We start from the raw sequence: 21262 nt of genomic DNA on the forward strand, positions 1-21262 counted from the left end.
TTTCTTTTTTTTTCCTCATCGCCACGAAAAATTCTTGCACATATCGATTCTCTCCCTTGATGATTAAAAAATGAAATGAATTCGCGTGATGATAACAGTCAAATTTGAAAAAGGAACTTAGTGGCCAATAGAAAATCCTTCTGCCATATGTAAAAATCATGTAATATGAATTCATTAGGTATAAAATTCATGTGATATGAATTAACAAGTGTAAAATAACAAGCGTAAAAGTCGGAATATATATAAAATATTGGCCATTGTCAACATAAAGAGTTTTGTAAATTATTGGTGATCTCTACAACAGGTTAAAAATAACCTGAACCGTTGCATGTCACAGGCCATCTTCAACTTCCTTGATTTACTTATGAGATAATATCGTCAATGGTCCATTACGTTTTGAAAGTATCAGTGGTCGTCCCTCGACCAGGGCGATGACTAACTTTGCTGAAATGGCGGCCTTATGCTTTAAGCTCGGGCTCGAATAAGAACGGCTGCCATATGGCTTCTTTCTTCATGGGCTGGTTCTCTCTCTCAATTAATTGTATTTTTCAGTTTTTATGTTGTTTGGGATAATAGGCAAGTCGTCGCAGCATCGGACATGAACCCGACATCCATGTCAGCAAAAGAAAAAAACTTAATAAAAAGACTAACTTATGCTTTCAAACTTATGAAATGGTAAAGGAATGGTTTTGAATTTTAGGGAAAAAGTAGAATGATCAAATTCACTGGTGATATCATCTCTTCGTCTGTCGACGAGGTCGAGATGGTCATTAATCTCCGGCAGATTGACCCATTTTAGAATACAAGAGCCAGTGCATTTCAAAAGCCAGAATTTGAATTGCCTTTTGGTCGCATCAAGCATACGCTTCTCTTCTCCTCCTGGGAGATAATAAAGTTCATCATATCACCTATAATCAAAGTACAGTAATACAGGGGCAAGTGATTGGCGCTGTGATTCGCTCATGCATCACGTATCAAGCACCGTATAAATATGTAAAGAAGGCATTTCGCAGAGTGTTAAATGTACTTAGAGCATTGTTATATCCTCTGTCTGCTGCCTTAACTCGTCTTGACAGTCACGAGAACATGTTCTCATCTGGCCACATCGATTTCTAACACCAAAACTGGAGGGAAGTCCCCTTAGGTATGTCTGCGTTGTATAACGTGCAGAACCCAATTGCTTTCGTCACCTGATGACCCAATTTCATGAGATCCTGTCCTCCGCATTCGGCTTAATGTTAAACAGGCACCCTGTAAGATGGATCGATCATTTTCAATATGAAGAGATTCCCCTTGTCCCCTCTGGATATCCTGCAACAAATGAAGAAGACATTTGTCCCATGAATTTGACATCATGTACGCGGGGCATGATGCCATATTAGGTAACCCCAAAAACTAAATTGCCAGTGATGTGAAGTGCTCACCGCAATTCTTCATCCAAATAAGTTATTTCTAGTTCACCACGGGCTCTTGCAGGGGCCTTAATAGGAATCTGTACCGAAATCATTGTGTGTATCAGCTACATGATAACCAAACCGTGCAGAGATGCTTCCATGACATGATTTATTTAGGGTCTCAACAGCATTAGAAATCTAGAGCTGCCCCATCTTCATCTTTAAAGATTCTTTTCATATTCTGGACCAGACAACTTTTTGACAAACGACATTCATGCTGTCAAAAGAAATAGAGCCTTAGGAGTAAGGATACAGTCTTCTAGCACTGGAAAGATTGACAAGGAAATCTAAGATGGACAAACTACAAGTATTGTCAGGCTATTCAGCATCTGAATATAAACCGGATGAACACATTTTCGACTGGGATCTGGTGTTTGTGTTGAAACAGAACTCTTAGTGCATAACCCGGAAACTTCAGGGACAAAAGGTAAAGGAATTGATCAATAATTAACAAAAGCATTAGAATGGGACAGTCCCACCAGATGCAACTATGCCAAAACCTCCAGAAAAGAGCACTCTATATGGGAGACGAGATCATCTTCTAGTAGTTTGACCAAGGCAAGTGGAAAACACAGACATTTACATACTTGCACGCTGAGTTCAGAGAAAGTAGGATCAAAGTCATCCGTGCATTGAAGCAATAAAAGGATCAAAGATGCTGCAGCAAACCAGAGTATATAAATGTTCATTTGTTAGATTTTCTAGATAACTTGGGGTTGATGGGGAAAAAATGGTGTTCCACTGCATCCTCAAAGGTCAACTGCAAGGTACACTTAAGGTTTATCATAATAATGCAAGCTGTAAGTTTTCGATCGAGAGGTATAAAAGGTATAAAATTTGAAAACTTAAGGATCTTTCTGCAAGTTATCCTTATATTTTGCTGAAGCAATACGGAAGACAAATAGCAATGAATGTTTCAATTTTTTTTTCCTCTAGGTCTCTTTATTAATCTGAAGAGAACAGGTCATATGATGCAGGGTCCCATCAGAGAAATGTAAGAATGGGAAACCTATTTCTCTAATTCAGTTATCAGATCCTTTTATATGTGTCTGAAGATGCATGTGAGCAGAACTACTGAGAAACAACCATTGATCCAAGGGACTACAGGATTTCACAAGTATCGGAGAGAGCCTCGGGACCAAATCTTTGAATGACTTGTGCTTGTGTCAACACCTCATTTCATTAGGAGGACAGACATGACTAACGTAAAGTCAAACACTGGATATAACAACCAACTGGTGGGCTATCTATCAGCTATCAGCAATGATCAGAATTATGTTGTGAAGATGAAGTTATTAAATTCTAGGAACTAGAACTGCAAATTCCAATTCGATAGGCTTACCAAACCAGCAATCTTGAAAAAGTCAAATTTTACTGCAACTTTTCTTGAATTCAGAGGAGTGAGGTCTGCTGTAACCTGCAAATACACATTTCCAGCAACTCAGTGCCAGAACTTCCTAATCCTTTTCAGCTCACAGTGCACCAACAATGCAACACAAAGGATATAAATGAGCAAACTACTAATTAATGGATTTCAGTGGAAGAATGAATCTTTTAGGCCATTACAGAGGAGAATTATAACGCAGGGAGCTATTTGGAATCTCACTCCTAGGCCAACTTACTTGTAGCCAGGATGAAACCCACCGTCACTTCTTAAACTCAGAAGTGTAATGAAGTTCACTCCAGCGGTTGTGCACACATAAAGCAATGTGTTTCTTCAAGCAGTTAAAATCATCTGACGTTCAAAATATCAAAAGCACCGACAAGAAAAGGAAGAAACAATATCTTTGAGGTCACTCTAGAGAACCATATTGACTGCATTTAAAGGCCATGTTCATTTCCTTTCTTTCCCCCTTTTACTATGTTCCAAGTACTCAAGATTCCCTCCCTCCCCCCTCCTTCACATGGGATATGCAGCTGCCCAGTGAAGAGCTCATTTGTCACTGGTAACCTAGTGGAGCAACCTGCTGTGGATGTTCTTGTTCCTGCTCCTCTCCTAATAATCATGGTTTGTATATAAACAGGTGGCATACTTGAACATTTAGAAGTATGCAAGATGTCTAAAAGTTTGGTAACAGTGCCAAATACCCTGACCCAAGAACATGGATCTTGTCATACCTTTAAAAACATAGTGAAGAGTTCTTAATACTTTTGACCTGACTATGTCTCATTGTATTGTTAAAGTGGTCTGCCACTCAGATAGTGTTCGGTCCTATGCATGACCTTTCTCCTGTGTTGGTTCTATCTCTCCATCTGACAAATCCTAATGTCATTGTTCTTCCTTGAGATGAAATGACAAGACAAGGTATCGGAGACTGTTCTGGGGCTGACATAGATATAGATAAAGAAAACAAAAATGAGAAGGTTCTGCAATTCAAGTACTTTTGAGCGCATTAATTCTAAAGTGATGAAGGAAACGAGAAATTGAAAGTTCACCAGCTATGTAATTAGTTTCCTAACCTGATTGAAAAATGGCCATGTTTCCATGTTCTGTGCCCTCAATGTATCGACATTGATCCCTTGGTAGTTTGTGATTGATCTCAAGAACTTGGGTCTCTGCACATAATTACTTAAAAACATTTTCAGTCAAAAGAGTAAATATAGAAAGGCAATAGAGGCAGTAATGAATCAAGCAATGTTTCCATATATGACAACAGAGATGGATACTTAGGGAAGGACATAAAGCAACCTAGCAAGATAAACACTGGAACATTCAAAATTTGCGACTCTATAAATGACTCACGCCATAAAATCTCATTAGATATGAAAACAGACATGTTCTATGCCGACAGCCAAAAAGACATACCCAACAGCATATTAAAATACCCTCAGCCGAGAGAAATGGTGAAGTCGGAATTTTTCTTTTTTCACCTCATGACAAAAAGACCTGATCTCTAAGATCTTCTCATGCATATCTTTCTAAGAAAGCAAGCTTTGTTAGTTTCCCTGTGGTATGTGAAAAGGCATCAAAGAAAGAGAGTACCAAGGTAAAGAAGAAGAGCAGTGATGATTACAAACTGTGAGGAACCTCAAACAAACCACTGATATTACTATTGTCATTCTTTTTGCTTTTCAAACCTTTACGTCAAAGAAAGATATTACTTCCAGTTCGACCTAAAATGTGCTCCAGACAGATTAGACCAAGGAAAGATATTACTTGGGTTCAACCTATAATTGTAGCAAGGATATGAATGATGAACAAAATGTTCACTCCTGAAGAAGTATAGGAAACAATAGCAATTATCTTTACCCTGACAATATACAATGGATTCAGGCTGTCTGACCCCCTTTAGATGATACCTTTTCTCATGCTTAGTTTAGAAACTTAGTACCGTGCGCTTAGTCCACTTACATCTGACTTAAACTCAGACAATCATTACAATCACGTCTTTCATTTGGATCAAATTCCCAAAACAGATACCAAAAACGGAGGTAATTACAATGGTAATGACAGATACTCGGGAATTCAACTACCTGAGTTTGTAGAATTGATTTTGAAGTGGTATATATGAGCTCCCACTTGCCATTAAGTAAAGTAGATTTCAGAGGTTCCTTGGTTGGATTGACAGCTTCAACCTTCCGAGCAATCTGATCAGTAGTAGAAAGTTAAAAAGCATAATATCGAATGCAAGAGGCGCAAATCCACATGACACCATGACAACCTCATTAAACCCAACCTGATCGACTCTTTGCTGATCCTCAAGGGAGGCCTCAGCGCCACGCTCGAGGGGAGCGATTGCTTCGAGAAGCTCCTCCTTGAGGGCCGCGACGTCTTTGCGTTTGCTCAAGAAGGCGGGGAAAAAGGACACTTGGGCTCTCCATTTCTCAGTCGACGAGGAGTTCGGGGATAAGAGGTTATCACTGTTGATTTGCAGAAAGCGAGCATTGGACTTGGTGGGGAAGTGAGAGTGAATGAGTGCAGGAGCTATGGAGGTTGAAGAGGAGGTTTTGCAGTTGAGGATCGGAGGAGGAGGAGGCTGATAAGATAAGGCCATGGACATGGTTACGGTGGTGGGAGTTCTTGAGTGAGTGGAGGAGAGAGAGAGGAAGGAACCTGCATAAAAAGGTTTTCCTCTTATGGTAAACATGCTGAACAGGTTCGGCGGTTATTGAACTTGTCGGTCATCTTATCGTCATTTTTGTGGTTTGGTTGACTTTCCATTTTTTCGTTTGGGGTGGGTTGAATTCGAAACATCCGACTTGCATATTCTCCAGCTTGTAAATTGGTCCATGAGTGGCCCAAAAGAGAAACTTGGCCCATTGGATTTTTTATTATAGCCTTACCTAATTTTTTTTTTTAAATTAATTTTTTTGTTCCTTTTTTCATATTTTCTTTTTAAAAAAAAATATGATTTTAAAATATGTAAAAATTAACCACATTAGTGCCAGCCGTGTCATGTAATATATTGATAAATTGATTCAAAAGATTTATGAATGTTTAGAATTAAGTTGGTATTTGTATAATAGGTTCGCAATTGTTTTGCGTTTTCCCTTATTCCTTCTTCTAATCAGGCCTCTATGGAATGGACTAGTTATATGACATTAACTCAAACTCTAACCTATCTAAAAATAAATATATGTTATGTCCCATACACAGTTACTTACGAGCGACCGCTTTAATGTAATTTTCTCTCTTTTTTACAGGTATTAAATATTAATCATCTATTTCCCGCCCCTTTTTCTTCTTATCGTCCCCGTTGTCTCTTTGCTTTCTCCTTGGAACTACCTTTATGTTCTCTTTATGACTTCGAAACCACCGGGCAGCTGGCTCCTGCAAGAAGCAAAGGATGCAACATTAATAAAGGTGACCGATGACTCTTCCCGAAACCACTGACTCTCCTGCCGCATTAACTCCCCACAATCGTCTGAGATTTACCATCGGACGGATCCCTCTCTGTACTGCAGCTTCGCAACGTGAGTCCACGTGGCTTGCCATTAATCGGTAACAAATGCGGACCAACAGACTTCGAATCGATGGAACCAGCCTCCTCTCCACAGAACCGAACTGTTTTCCATTAGGTTCCGGCGTCGATTCAGATAATGAAAAAATAATAATTTTATTATTCCAATTGGAATAGTTTCGATTGGTTTAGTCAACCGAACTGAACTTAAAATTTCTTCTTAATATTATAATTTATAAAATCTTTCTCTTTTTTGACTAAATCTCTTCTTAATATTATAGAAAAGAAGAAAATTGAAAAACCAAATTGAGTTTTCCATTTAGATCGCAGTTCTCCATTCGGCACAACATGCACCCAAACAGTTTTGATTTCCTAAAAATCTGAATCGAACCGAATTATTGATACTTCTAATCTATAACTTTTTACCACAATAATTCTCAATTGGGAAGGTTGTTGAAATAAACTTTACAATGGCCACAAAACATTGTTCGTGCTTTTCATTCCTAGTCTTAGTTTGGGTCTCACTGAGCCTTGGACAAACCACAAATTGATTGGCCTAGTGATAAAGGAGTCACATGTCTTTCGTGAGATCATGAATTTGATTCACGTCATAAGCAAAACTTTGAATGGCTTATGGTGTGTTAATCGACTCTGACATATCTCATGAGCATAAACCTAGTGAGACTTTTAGAGAAAGTGCGACTAACCCTTGTCAGTACCCTTATTTATTGTAAAAAGTTATTAATTAATGTGGATGATGTTCATACTAGTAATCCACCAATCAAATATAGGGTTGCTCTTCGTAGGTAGGCTATGATTTCCCTCATATCTACTTTTTGTCAGTTAAAAAATATAGACATATAAACTCTAAAGTTAAATAAAAATAAAAATGAGAAATGACCATGTTTGTAATCTACCAATGAGAGGTCTGATTAGCGACGGGGAAAACCTAGTCCTTAAATTTTATATTTTGTCATCATGTTCCTTTTTAGACATTTTTTTTTTTGCAGTGTTGTTTTCCATCATCACATTGCAATACATGGGAAGCTTTTTAAGTAACCAAAAGAGAGTCTACAGCAATTTTCTAGGTATTAACTTAAATCGGTGTTTGGAAGTTTGAAAGGTATGTAGATAGTCATTACATTAATTCTCACAGGTGAAAACATAATTTAGTACGGAGTTATAATTGTCTAAATTTTCAAAATAAAAATAAGTTTGCATTCAATTCTAAAGATTTTTATACAAAAAAATCAGTTCGTATTCAATTTTAAAGATTTTTATACAAAGCCGATCAAAAAAAAAAAAACTATTGGCAGGAGTACAGTAAATATTCTTTTGACTAGTCAACTTGCTCAAAAGGTACATGCAACTTGCATGCAAGTAGGTAAACGACCAACCAAAGGAAGAAGAGAAAATATTAGGTAACTTTTAAGGGACTACGTCATCCATGCCTAAACAGTCGACGCCGAAGGAAGAGACGAGAAAACAACATGTTTTACGAACTACCGTTCTGTCCGGTCGCGTTACTATTTCCTCGTCACGACAGCTTCCTGACGCTCTCACATATCATAAAACCCACCTGAATGCCTGAAAAACCAACACTCCCCTCGCTCTTCTTGACGTCCCAAGATCTGCCGATGTCATTTCCTCCGCCCACAGTGGCCGCCGCCGGCTATGGCGGCGCTGGGAGCCTCGCGCATGGCATGAGCTCCATTTTTACCACCGTCCAATACTGGCTCGTGAACCACCCCAAGATCATCAACTTCTCTTGGAAACAAGAACACACCTTTGGCTCCTCCCATCTCTTCCTTGCCCTCACCGTCCTCTCCTACCTCGCCTTCACTTCGCTCCTCAACTACGCCCAGCTCTCAGTCAAGCCGCAGCTCCTCCGAGCCATCACAGCCGTCCACAACCTCGTCCTCTTAACCCTGTCCCTCACCATGGCCGTCGGATGCGTCCTCTCCAGCATCTCCCACGCTCCGAGCCTCCACTGGATCACGTGCTTCCCCAAGAACACGCCACCCTCCGGCCCGATCTTCTTCTGGGCCTACGTCTTCTATTTATCCAAGATTCTCGAGTTCGTGGACACCCTCTTGATCATACTCAGCGGGTCCACCAGGCGGCTCTCGTTCCTCCACGTGTACCACCATGCGACGGTGGTGATCATGTGCTACGTGTGGTTGAACACTTCGCAGTCTTTCTTTCCCGTGGGTCTGACCGTCAACTCCTCGGTGCACGTGTTGATGTACGCCTACTATTTCTTGTGCTCGGTGGGTTGCGTCCAAAGTGGAAGAAGCTCGTGACCAACTGTCAGATTGTGCAGTTCTGGTTCAGTTTCTTGGCTTTCGGTTTGGTGCTGTGTTGCCATTTCACCGGGCCAGGCTGCTCTGGGATTCTGGGTTGGTGTTTCAACATCATGTTCTGCGCTTCGCTTTTGGTTCTCTTCATTGACTTCTACACCAAGAACTACGTCAAATTGAAGGCAAAAGGTGCTTAATCAGAAGCACGTGAGGGGATACATAGAGAACTTCATAAGGACTTTCCAATTCTCTCTGTTTTTCTGTGCTTTCTCTCTCTTATTCATGGTTCTGAAAGTTTCGGCTCAAGAAAATAAAAGGTACCAACAAAGATTGTTCCAGTATCAGCATGTAAACGTGAAGACATGAAGGTTAGGGCATGCAGTTTGATTCCACATTTCCTAGAGTCGCGTGGCTAGCAGATACATCCGAAGAAATATATTTTCACATTCTTAGTGATTTGCACTGGTGATTTGAATTTTGCCTACAGAGTTTGGCAAATGTTATCGTTTCTTTGACTGTTCTCTTTAGTGTCGTGATGTTATTTGGTAAGAATTTAAAATATACATGATTACGCTACATTTTTCTCCATTGATCGATAAGTAACATATTTGGGCATTAGGTACATTTATTATTATAATCTTGTTAAGTTTTCGTGTAGGTACCTTTGGTCCGTGGGACCAGGGATCAGGAAAATACATTCGTATTGTATATCGGCGAATTACTTTAACATTCATCGTAGTACAAGGAGAATTATCGAGCACAATAAAAAGTCCTTGGTTTTGGCACCTTCGTACTATACAATATTCATCTCAAAGTCGGGTGCGCTGCTTGTAGCTCGAGTCGGTGTTACCACTTCGTACATAGTTAGTTGAGCTACCTCCTCGCGTGGTCCACGCACAATTGCTCTGACGCCGTCCTTGAGAATGCCCATTAGATCGCTCACAACATGATGCAATTCCTCGATGAACCCTATCTGCACACCAAGTTCTGTGAATGATGACCCTAGGCCATCTAGGGCATTTACCATTATCTCCAAATCCTCAATTCGATTGTGACCTTCGGTCATTAGACCGCTGACCATGATTTAGAAGTCTGTCGAAATAACTTAGGCTCTCATATCAAATATCACGGTTTGGGATTGTTGATCCAGTTCAAAGGATCATGTGATAGATGAGACCAAAAGAATTTGACTGAACCGGCTAATTTTAGACAGTTTCCGTGGGAACCAATCGAATTCCCAATTTATAAAAATTGAAACCAACAATATATATAATATTACAAAAACCTTATTACTATTCTTATTATCCATTCTTCTGACAAAAGTGAATTGTGCTCGGCCTCTCTCTCTCTCTCTCTCAATGCACACATCTTGAACTCTCTTCATTTAATATCTATAAGAAAAATTGATAGTTTTTTAGAAATCATTTTGTTTCTCGCTCCTTAAAATTTTTTATTGCAAACATTGTATAGATTTGACTCAAATCTGATTGTGAATCTGATTTCTAAATAGTTATAATCTGTTCCTCATCTGATTACATGTAACTTGTTCGATGAAATGTCAATGAGATGTAGAAATAAGTTACCTTTGCTTTTGTCTTGGTACAAAAGTGTATTGACATGATGTGCGTGATAATCTTTTTGATTAGTTATTAAACTCAATTTATGGTTTACTTCTCCCTCACTAAGTGAGACATACGCTTTCGTTTCTCTGTTCTTTGGTAACCCCGTGATTATCGGTAATGGTTGTTGATGAGAGAACATGAATTGGAGCCACTGACCAAAGTCTTGCCCCTACTGAGCAGTACATATGATCCTTGATCACGAGTGATATGCAAGTTGATGCAAGTGTGCAATGCCCTGATGTTGAGATGCAGGCACAGTTCGCAAGATTTTTTTATGAGAAAGCAATAATAAAGACAGGTAATGAGAAAATGTTCTACTAGTTGTACTAATCAATGGTAGAAGCATCTAAGGACTATGGTGATAGGAGATTTTGAGGAGTTGAATTCCTAAAGAGCTTTGCAGAGTTTAGAACAAGTAGACATTACATTTATTGTACTACATAGATGCCTGCTTGAATACAAGCGGTCATGAATGAGTCCGGATCGAAGTACTAACAAAAAGACTCGGGACGCTAGTCGTCCAGTCCAGTCTGTTCCTTAGTAAGGAGGGGGACAGGGAGTGCAGAATAATTGTCCGCACACTTGTGGACCGATGGAATGCATGGGTTAGGCCAACACTAAATCTGCTACTCCTATGTGGGAGAATTACCAAAAAAGTCATAAACGTATTGCAATTGTGCCAATTCAGTCCTAATTTTTTTTTTTTTTGCCAATTTAGTCCTAAACCTTTTATAATTGTGCCAATTCAGTCCTTCCGGCCAAAATGGACAGGCCGGAGGCGACGTGGATGCGGCGGGAGACAAGCCGACGAACAATTTTTAATAATTTTTTAATTTTTTTTCGATTTTTAAAATTTTTTCGATTTTTTTTTTTTTTTCGATTTTTTTACCTTCTTCTTCTTCCTCACGGCCACGGCCGGCCGGGAGGCGAGGGGCGAGGCCGACCTCGCCTGACCACTAGCAAGGCTCGCCCCCACCCGCCATTGGCGAAGGCGAGCCTCGCCCCTCAAGGTGAGGCTTGCCTTCGCCGGTGGCGGCGGGGCGAGCCTCGCCCGGCCATGGCGAGGTCAAGCCTCGCCGGATCCGGCGACGGCGAGGCCACCGTCGCCCGGCCAAGGCGAGGCTCGGCCTCGCCGGCCACTAGCGAGGCTCGCCGCGGTGGCGGCGGGGCGAGCCTCGCCAGATCCAGCGACGGCGGCCTCTCGGTCACTAGCGAGGCCGTAACAAGATCGGCGAGGCTCGCCTCGCCATGGGGGGCAAGGCCGAGCTTTGCCTTGGCTAGGCGACAGCCGCCGCCGTCACGGGGGCGAGGCTCGCCTTCGCTAGTGGGCGGCGGGGCGAGCCTCGCCAATGGCGGCGCCGGCCGGCGAGGAAGAAGAAGAAGGTAAAAAATTTAAAAAAAATCAAAAAAATTTAAAAATCGAAAAAAAAAATTAAAAATTATTAAAAATTGTTCACCGGCCGCCTGTCTTTGGCCGGCATCCACGTCGCTCCGCCCGCCAATTTTGGCCGGAAGGACTGAATTGATACAATTGAAATAAGTTTAGGACTTTTTGGTAATTCTCCCCTCCTATGTTGTCTCCTCCACATCATATCACGACATTGAATATGAACATCGAGAGGTACGTGAGAGGGGACCTTTCCTTCATAGTGCGAATACCCAATCGAGATCTCTTCGTTTTGCATCGGTTGATCATCCGCTCTAGTTCTACATCTTTTTTTCTCTTTCTGTCCTATCTTCCCCTTCGGGACCTCCAACTCAATTATTTCATTTTCTTTCCTCTTCTGTAATTGCTGGAAGCATCTGAATCTTGATCATGTTTGGCATCGGCTCATAAGAGGAGAATGTACGAGATGGTTGATCATTTGTACTCGATCAGAGTCGTATATGCTGAATAGCGTGAATGAAGCCGGCGTCTCAATGTTTTCTCTATGTTGCATCTGTTTATCTTGATTACGACACACCTCCGCGCAAACTTAGACGAGTAATGTCAATCTATTCCGGTTATTTAGGAAATGTCAATATGAGACTTCATCAACATGATAAATTTTGTCTAAACAATCAAATGGGTGTTCGTGGGGGTGATGGAGTACACTACAGAAAAAGACAAAACAATGATGCCAGAAAGATGAATCTACGTCAAACTCGTTTCGTTTCATAGAGATTCTCAAGTCAATGCTAATGATGCAAAAGAGGTGAAATTGGAAATGTGAGATTAGAAAAAATTACGACATCGGACCGTTTCCATCCTCGAGAACAGTTTCGGGCCGAAAGCAAGCCCATTTGACCGTGCTCATATTGGGCATGCTAACCTTCCATGTTTTTGATAGATGACATAGGGAGTGACGACGATGCATCCTCCGAAGAAGACAAGCCGAAAGCGATCCGAATACACCTACGTTATCAACAACAGCAATGGGCCGATTCTTTATCGTGTCTCGTCTGGGAAACATTTCGGATTTTCTATAACGGGAGAACCAATCATTTTCCTCGGAAGGATTCCACAAGACCAGCCAATCGGCCCAATCCAAGTCCCGAAATCCCCGCAAGGCTTACGGGGAAGCAATGAGGAAAAACCCAAGGAAAATAGCAAAACTACGAGTACGACCAAATCAAAAGAAAAATCAAATCACGAGAACTCGGACAGAAAAGGATCCATTCCTCCAAAAATGGAAGCCGAAAACTTGTGGACTCTGTGAAGCGACGTCACCGCGATTCACGTCCGCTTCCTCTTCCCGGCGGCGGCGTAGTTCTTGAGGTGGAAATCCACGAAGAGAGCCAGGAGCGAAGCGTTGAACACCGCGTTGAAGCACCATCCCCAAATCCCGGAGCAACCCGAATCCGATCCCCGGAAATGGTACCACAGCATCACGACGGACACCGCGAAGCTGAACACGAACTGCACGATCTGGCCGTTCGTGACCAGCCGCTTCCACCTGGGACGCACCCCCACCGCGCACAGCAGGTAGTAGCTGTACATCACCACGTGCACCGTCGCGTTCGTCACCAGGGCCACCGGGAACAGCGACTGCGCCGTCTGCAGCCACAGGTAGCACATCACCAGCACCGTCGAGTGGTGGTACACGTGGAGGAACGTCAGCCGCTGGGTCGACCCGGACAGGATTATAAGCAGCGTGTCCACGAACTCCAGCATCTTGGAGAGGTAGAACACGTAGGCCCAGAAGAAGGTGGGCCCGGCCGGCCGGGTGTCGGCCGGGAAGCAGAAGACCCAGCGAGCGTCGGGCATCTGGGAGGCGGCGGAGAGGGCGCATCCGACGGCCATGGCGAGGGGGGAGAGGAGGGTGAGGGCGAGGTTGTGGAGGGCGGTGATGGGCTTGAGGAGGTGGGGCCGGAGGGCGGGCGGCGGGAGGAGGCGGGAGAGGAGGAGGGTGAGGGAGAGGTAGGAGAGGACGGCGCCGGCGAGGAAGAGAGGGGAGGAGGCGAAGGTCCGGCCTTGCTCCCACCGGAAGTTGTGGATTGCCGGGTGGCGGACCAGCCAGTACTCGACTGTTGACGAGATCGGGTTCATTCTTTCCGCCGTCGCGGCCTGATGAGGAGCGGCGGAGAGAGAGAGAGAGTGAGGGGGAGAGGATGAGAGGGTTGACTCGTGTCGAGGAGAAAAGGCAGTGTCGCGACTGTCGTTTTGCGCTTTCAGGAAGGCGTGGAACTTGTCGCTTTTGGCCCGCCATTCGAGAATTCATTGGCGAATTATCTTATTGGACCGAAGCGTTGGGCGGGGAGAACATCGGAAAATTCGATGCACAATTTTGAATTTTAACTTAATATATAAAATTTTTAAAATTTTAAAATTATTTAATATAATTCTTTAAACTCTAATTTAATATTTAATACATTCCCTGAGTTATTAATTTATTTAATATGATCCTGGAACTTTTAATTTATTCAATCTAATACTTTCATTAATTTAAGATTGGGAGTAATATTGAATATCTTCATATGATCCAATGATTAAATTGAACATGTTTCAAAAATGTAAAGATTTTACATTACACATTAAGTCAAAATTTAGATATCATTTGTGTATTTTTTTTTAATTTTAATGATATGTGGACAAAATTGTTTCTCGTAATTAATAAAATTCATTATTCAATAGTAAGGGATTGATTGTTTAGTCGCATGTTAATAAGTCTTTTAACTTATATTAATAATTGATCAAATATACAGTCAGTCCACTTGAACTTTTTTCACAAGTCTCTGTCTCCGGCACGCCTGTCCTTTTGGATATTTATTTGAGTGATTCTTCGCTATTTACTTTCTTGCTTAGCAAGTTGCACGTCCGATTGCTTGTCAAAAGCAAGTCTAGAAGTGCACAAGAAGAAAGCCCCGCGAGGATATGCATTAGCTTGGGTTTATCCTCTTTGATTAGACGATGATGAAAGAACAGGAAGTAGCTAAGCTGAAGAAAACATTGCAGGGAGAAAAGGAATCGCCTCCCCTGCATCCTAAGCCATTCCTTTCCCCCGTCGAATGTGGATTCACCCACAAGAACCCAAAATGGACAAACAAGGAATCCGAACCATTTCCCGCACGCCTACTATAAATACGCTCTCTCCTCCTGTTGATCATCTCACCTTTTTTCTCCGTCAACCAAAAGAATAAGAATCCCCGGAAAGTCTCCTCTTCGCCGTCGGTACTATGTCGTTTCCCCGCCGTCCTCCTGTAGTCGTCAATGGAGTCAGGAGAATGAGGACTTTCCATTACTACTGGTGTCATGTGTGCCAACGTACGGTTCGGCTCGCGTCTAACAATCCGTATGAAACATCTTGTCCCTTCTGTTTCAACGAACTGCATAGGGAGCTTGATATGTCGAGGCCAAGATTGGTGGCTAACCTTGGAGGCCGTGCGCCGAATCGGGCTGTTCAATTACTTGATGGCATGGCTCGACTGCTTGACCCGCCCCCGATGACGAGGCAGGGTTCTAATATTGGCAGGAGGACCGTATGGGAGACAGAAAGCGGAGATGGTCCGTTTTCAAGATCATGGATCACGCTTCAATTCATCGAACGACCTCGCAGGCTGGGGCTTGTCCATCCACCAGCAGACCTGGCTCCTAGAGCGAATTTTAGGAGCAATGACATTGAAGATGAGAGTTCCTTAAACGAGCTTATCCAAGACTTGACACAGAATGACCGCCCGGGACCCCCTCCTGCGCCTCCTTCAGCTATCGAAGCCTTACCAACGATTGTGGTAACTGAAAAGCATCTGAGCACTGACCTGCTCTGCCCGGTATGCAAGGAAGAGTTTGAGATCGGTGGCGAGGCAAGGGAGATGCCGTGTAAACACTTTTATCATTCGGATTGCATCATCCCGTGGCTGCACATCCACAACACATGTCCAGTCTGCCGCTACGAGCTTCGTGAATCTTCCGGTGAAGAATTTCCCGATGACGGCGACGACCAGTCTGATGTTGAACAAGGTACGAGCAGGATGAACTCGTGGTGGAGTCACTTGTTTTATTCGTGGCCATTCCAAGCATTCTTGCGATGGACACAGAGAGCCCTCCATGTTTCAGAACAGAGGGCAGGCACTTCGGACGGGGGTAAGTATGTTTCATAATTAACAGTTCAATTCACCATTTTATTTAGGATGATGTCGAGAGGGATACAGGAAACGACATGCTATTTTTCTTCTTGTAGAGATCAATCTACATCCTGAGAGATATATTCCTTTGTTGTTCTTGATGTCATCGTACAGGTAGATCCTGGTGGCAATCCTGGTTCATTCTATAACTTCGTTGCCTAAGGCAAGGGCATGGCTGCTGCATCGATGGTTTGTGTCCTACAAACTCCATAGCTTAGTTCATCTCATTGAATGGTAAGTACTTGTATATACTAACTTCAAGATAGGACTTCAATCCAAGAAATAGAGAAAAGGAGGGGAAAAAAAAAGTAAAAAAAGTTGTTTTGACGGGATATCGTGGAGACGTTTCCAAGCAAAAAGGTAAGAAAAATGCTGTGTTTGTTGCATCGCAGATGCCTAACTCTTTTGCAGATGAGATTCTACTCAAGTTCCAGATGTTATCATTGACATTACTTTTGTTGAATTTAGAAGGATAGGTAGCAAGTTAAATGTTGTTGGGCGGATAGTATGGTGCATCAGGTAGAGCAGAGCAGGATTTGGATCTCCATGGCATGAAGGGTCAATAATTCAACCCTATCAGCAACTTGAACTTCAAACAGATATTCAACCCCAGAAGGAGAACTATCATCAGTTGAAACTTACTCATTAGGAAAGAAATGTGGATTAATATAATTTGTGTTGTTATGGCAATCGGATAGATTTTTCTTCTTATAATTCTTATCTCTACAATTATATTTTTTTTCGAGATTAGTGAGCATATTAATCTAAGATTTATGGATCTTGACGATATTAAATTATTATAAAAGAGATTTCAATGTTTATGGCGTTAACTTTCAGATTCGGTGTTCATGCCCTGTAAATGACAAAAGTGGCCTTCTTTCTTTTCAATAAAAAAGATTTAGTGGAAAGCTTATTGTTAGAGTTTGTTTTAGGATACTAATGATACCATAGCTTTCGAAAGACATTGATTTTTCTTCGAGGGAATCCACAGCCTCCTCCTGTACAAGTCTCAGAAATATTTCTCTTGAGCAAACTCAGATGATCTGCAGTGGCTGATGTTACATCATTTAACATGAACATAGAACGTTGTCCCTGAGAAGAAAATTAGGAAAAAGGAAGTTGAAATGGGATCTGCCACTAACAACATCACCATAAACATCCCTACGATATCTCAACCACTAGCAAAACAAGTAATCAAATAAGAACTGGTTTTGTCCGGCGTTGAAGAGTTCTTCTTGCTGCTTTTCGTCCAATGTGTGCTGTGCTCGTAACATAGTCCGAGGGAACTTTCCTCGGACCCGGATTAGAGGACAGACGACACATCACTGATTTGGGTATCCAAGCATCCTATTTCAGGTATGCCCCATTATCCCCGTTGAAGAGCTTTTTAACATAGTCCGGTTCTTTCTCAGCTTACTGACTTTAGGCATGGAAGGGTCTACTGATTTGTGCCAGACTGATTTGTGCAGCAATGGAGTTGATTGTCGAGCGAGCAGGACAAACTACTGATTCCGCTGCGAGTAATATGCGGGGATTATCTGCAAACCCCACGCCTCCTAGTTACCATCAGCACTGCCCGTTCCGGCAACTTGGAAAGTTGATCGTCAGTAGCTCTTCCGGTTCCATGGCCATCCATCTGATCACCGATGCCACTTCTCTACGCCTTGGCCACTGTCTTATCAGTTCCTCCTTCCAGGTTTAACTTTCTCACTCTCATATTTTTAGTTTGATTCCCTTTCAAGCTTTTCCATGAACAAGCCAGAAAAGGAGGGTTGTTCATTCGAGAGTTTTCACATTTTCTACTTGGATTAGCCTTTCGGGATTGAGTACTCAGGATCAAAAGGTCGAACAATGTGCAGTTGCAAGATTGGTTTATCATTTGAGAACAAGGGCCTTCTGGGTATGGAGATAAGAATAGATCTTAATTGACATTCAGTTTTTGTCTAACTTCAACATATCGGCAATTGACAGATTGGTGGGATGACGTTGGTCTTACTTCTTGCTGATATTCCTCCCTCTCGCTTGGTTCAGCCTCCCTTTTCCTTCCTCCTTCAAATTGAAGTTGTCCAGTTTGCTGCCGAGCAACATCTGATAGCTGTCTTTGCAGCTTGATGCCTATGCCACGTCAATCTTTACATATTAGGAGACAACACTTGACGAAATTTTATTTTATTTCGGGCGTCTTCACTGGATTTTACCTTCTGAACGACTCCACCATCTGTTTAATAAGAATCTCTGGAGAACTTACCACTGAAAGCCGGCCGTCAGAGTGAAAGAACCCAAATATTTGTTCAAACAAATTTCTCTGTAATACAACTATATTTTCACTTAACACTCCACTGTCATCTTACGACTTCCGCAAATGAAGGCCCTTGCTCTAGGGCGGCTCCACTCTACCAAGACTTGCCTGCCAGAATTCACACCATAGACATCTATGAATACTGTGGTTGTCTGTTTTTGTTGCCTTTTCTCTGCGGGAGTTGCACACCATTGACATAGGCCACAAGACAAGTTTCACTCTCGAGGTCTACTAATATGCAGTAACTTTAATTAAGTTCATGGGTAGCCTCTCCCTGCGGCAGCTTCAACCTCTGTTCTTACTAGTCTGGCTGTGGGTCTACCGTGCCCCTTTCAAACATTAGCTGGAGGAATATTTTGTCTTCGATACTTAATACAAATATGGAGAGACTCCCCATTAAATGCTTGCTGTTGGAGTAAGCGAATGATAGAGAGCTTGTGATATAAGTGGCCTTAGACATTCTCTTCAATTGACATCTATCTGCACTTTCCTAATTGCCGCATATTTAACTGTGCTGTTAAACAGAGAATCACTTGTCTCAATCATTCGCAGAAATTGAAGGATTTTGGTGGGAAAGAGTCCTTTCCTTCAACGGATTGAGTTTCTTCAGTTATCAAAAGATGCCTTTCATCCACATGTTTCATCTTCTTTCCAGTTTTCTGATGGAAGCAAAGGTAGAACTGATGGCACGTCATCTCCTGAAAGACCCAGAAAGAAATCCTCCGATGGTAGACGTATGACAAACGCGGTTATTGCTGTCAATATCTTGTGGGTAGCATATATCGCAATGTCTTTTATTGATTCATCTGCTGCTGTATATACTGCAGCAATTTTGTATTTCGTGTCTGAATTTCCAGTTTCTTATTCTCTTTCTCAGAGTATATGCTGGACAACTTGCAACTTGGGGGAAACTGCTCTTGGGGAGCTCAGGTTAGACAGTTGAAGATGTCCTCCTCTCTTGTAAATGCAACTTGCGTCGCTTTGCTTCATGGTGTAGATTTACTTTGCAGATGAATCATCTCATCAACAAGGGACAATGGTGGAGGCTGGCCACATCAAATTTCTTATATGCGAATGTCGCACACCTCGTGGTCTGGTTGATTATAATGCTTATCCTTCATATGTCATTGTCAACAGTTTTGTACCTAAGTTTGTCTTCTGCAGCTTAATTGCTGTTGTCTAGATGCCCTTGGTCCCAATGTGGAAGCACTCAGTGGCCCCGAAAGATTTCCAATGGTTTACGCCACCTCAGCAATTGCAAGTAACAGCTCTAACTACTGAGACAATCATAAAGTTGCATGTTTACTGGTCCTTGATAAAACTTCGCATTCTACAGGTTCAGCAACGAGTTATTGGTTGACCAAAGCACCTTCTATAGGGGCTTCGAGCAAATTTAGGATTGGCGAGTCCTCTTGAAATGTCATCCAGCACAGTTCGAACCTGCCTTCATAGACAAAACCGTGAGCCTGCTTTATAGGAAAAATTGCTTTGAAGGCTAATAATCGTGTAACGGAAATCTACTTGGAGACTAGCATTTTCCTTTTCTTCCTCTTGCCTTTCTTCCGGTCATTGTTATGCATCCGGTGCTTTATTTAGGTTGGTTACATGGCTGTGTACATCATGAGGCATAGAGGCCTGACCAGAGATGCCAATGAAGATCTGAAGTACATAGCACGAATAATTATCATTAACTTCGTATGTTTCTTACAAGCAACTATAGCTCATTTGAACTTTTTAAAAGGTGTTTTATTTTTCTATCATGTTCTTTGTGGCACCTTCGCATGGCTAGCAAGCATGCTTTTGCTTCTTCCAAGGTATGGCTATTGATCAAGCTTATAGAAGTGGAAGTGCATCTAGGAACATTGCTGTGGGGAGATTACTATTCTATATCTAAATTAACGTGCTTGTATCTGGAAGAGAAGTTAACATGTTGAATGTCCTTGCTGCAGTTCATTCGGTCCTCGGTTAAAGGTATCGACTACTGGAGACATGTATGTATAGCAACGATTTCTTGTCTGTGTTTTCACCATGTGCTTTCATTTCTACTGGAAGTTTACTAGACTGTCTTGAACAATACTTTGCGGTCTTCTCTTGACAAACAAGAAAATTTGAGATGATCTGTGTGCGGTCTTCTGTCCTCATGGATGGAAATCCACCTTTGTCAGATATTGGGCTCGTCATTTCGAGTAATGTGTCGTTTCTTTGAAATTTCCAAATGCAGTTAGGAGGATTTCTTGGCGGCGGGTCGCATCTTGGCTTCTCGATCCTGCTGGGAAGCTCGAGCGTAGGTCTAGCGACGGTCGAGATATCATCAACAACATTAAAGGGAGGGAAGACCCGGCGCAGCCATAGGTGAAGTGTGAAATGCCAGCGATCAAGACGCAACTCCAGCTCCCGGCCCGCCAACTTATTTAGCATGTATTGACCATGCAAAGTTCTTATCTGGGCGTGGGATTTCCCACTGGCTCAAAGGGTTGTACCCGCATCGATCCATCTCTGCTCGTTTCGGGTAACTCTCCGAGCATGATCTTATTTTTACTAAGAGAGTCATGCCCCGAAATCTATGCCTTCGAGAGCGGTCGCGTCTTGTAATTTATTACGAGACTTTTTCCCAAGAGGACTGAAAACCGCACACAGATCACGACACGATAAAACCTGGGTTGTCTAGCGGAGGGCAAGGAGCATCAATTGCCTGTGGGCTGTGAGCCCGTGGCTAATGAGATGGAAAGGAGTTGCCGAGTTATCAAAATAATCTAGCTTTGTACTCTAAAATTGTGATGAGCTGTTGCCCTTTTAGCTGTGCACTTTATGCGAGATAAAAGATAAAACAAATACTGTCATAAAGTGCCTAGCAATGACGAGCAGAAAATTGTCAAAAATGCATTAAACTTATTATACGACGACCACTTCAATCATAAATTTTTTTAATTATGTCAATTTAATCATAAATATTTTTATTTCGTTAGCCATTGTTAGGCCTCGTTGATGATTGACAGTCGAGGGTTGTCCTCACTAGCCCATGTGTGAGCTAGCATGCTCACTTGAAGCTAGTGATTTTGTTGATGAAGGAAAAAGAAAAAGAAGA

General features: G+C 42.2%; 4 protein-coding genes across 5 annotated transcripts; 2 read left to right on the forward strand and 2 right to left on the reverse strand.

Moving 5' to 3' along the window:
* Positions 1-852: 852 nt before the first annotated feature.
* LOC104419954 (probable plastid-lipid-associated protein 4, chloroplastic) lies at positions 853-5500 on the reverse strand. Of its 2 annotated transcripts, XM_010031793.3 has the most exons (6): positions 5132-5498; positions 4929-5042; positions 3915-4010; positions 2797-2871; positions 1425-1492; positions 853-1311 (listed from the first exon to the last, which is right to left on the reverse strand). In XM_010031793.3, the coding sequence occupies exons 1-6, from the start codon at positions 5453-5455 to the stop codon at positions 1239-1241; spliced, it is 750 nt and encodes a 249-aa protein (XP_010030095.2). In that variant the 5' UTR covers positions 5456-5498; the 3' UTR covers positions 853-1238. The 2 variants fall into 2 exon arrangements, with proteins under 2 accessions (XP_010030095.2, XP_039157204.1); XM_039301270.1 differs by lacking the exons at positions 853-1311; positions 1425-1492 and adding an exon at positions 1499-2609 and having other exon boundaries at positions 5132-5500.
* A 2473-nt stretch (positions 5501-7973) lies between these two features.
* LOC104420863 (elongation of fatty acids protein 3-like) lies at positions 7974-9080 on the forward strand. Its single transcript, XM_010032634.3, is given in 2 exon segments — positions 7974-8629; positions 8632-9080. Coding segments are annotated over 2 exon segments (858 nt in total). The 5' UTR covers positions 7974-7992; the 3' UTR covers positions 8853-9080.
* Positions 9081-12677: 3597 nt separating this feature from the next.
* On the reverse strand, positions 12678-13962 carry LOC104419955 (elongation of fatty acids protein 3-like). The gene has a single exon (XM_010031794.3). It carries the CDS (start codon positions 13804-13806, stop codon positions 12994-12996), a length of 813 nt encoding a protein of 270 aa, XP_010030096.2. The 5' UTR covers positions 13807-13962; the 3' UTR covers positions 12678-12993.
* Positions 13963-14680: 718 nt separating this feature from the next.
* Positions 14681-21003, forward strand: LOC104419957 (probable E3 ubiquitin-protein ligase RHC1A). The gene is made up of 11 exons (XM_039301599.1): positions 14681-15837; positions 15993-16238; positions 16347-17234; positions 17348-17574; positions 18833-18945; positions 19055-19107; positions 19188-19268; positions 19342-19438; positions 19514-19872; positions 20127-20168; positions 20399-21003. Exons 1-2 carry the CDS (start codon positions 14934-14936, stop codon positions 16025-16027), a joined length of 939 nt encoding a protein of 312 aa, XP_039157533.1. The 5' UTR covers positions 14681-14933; the 3' UTR covers positions 16028-16238; positions 16347-17234; positions 17348-17574; positions 18833-18945; positions 19055-19107; positions 19188-19268; positions 19342-19438; positions 19514-19872; positions 20127-20168; positions 20399-21003.
* Positions 21004-21262: the final 259 nt, after the last annotated feature.

Source organism: Eucalyptus grandis, chromosome 9 (assembly GCF_016545825.1).
Source record: "Eucalyptus grandis isolate ANBG69807.140 chromosome 9, ASM1654582v1, whole genome shotgun sequence".
Taxonomy (NCBI): domain Eukaryota; kingdom Viridiplantae; phylum Streptophyta; class Magnoliopsida; order Myrtales; family Myrtaceae; genus Eucalyptus; species Eucalyptus grandis.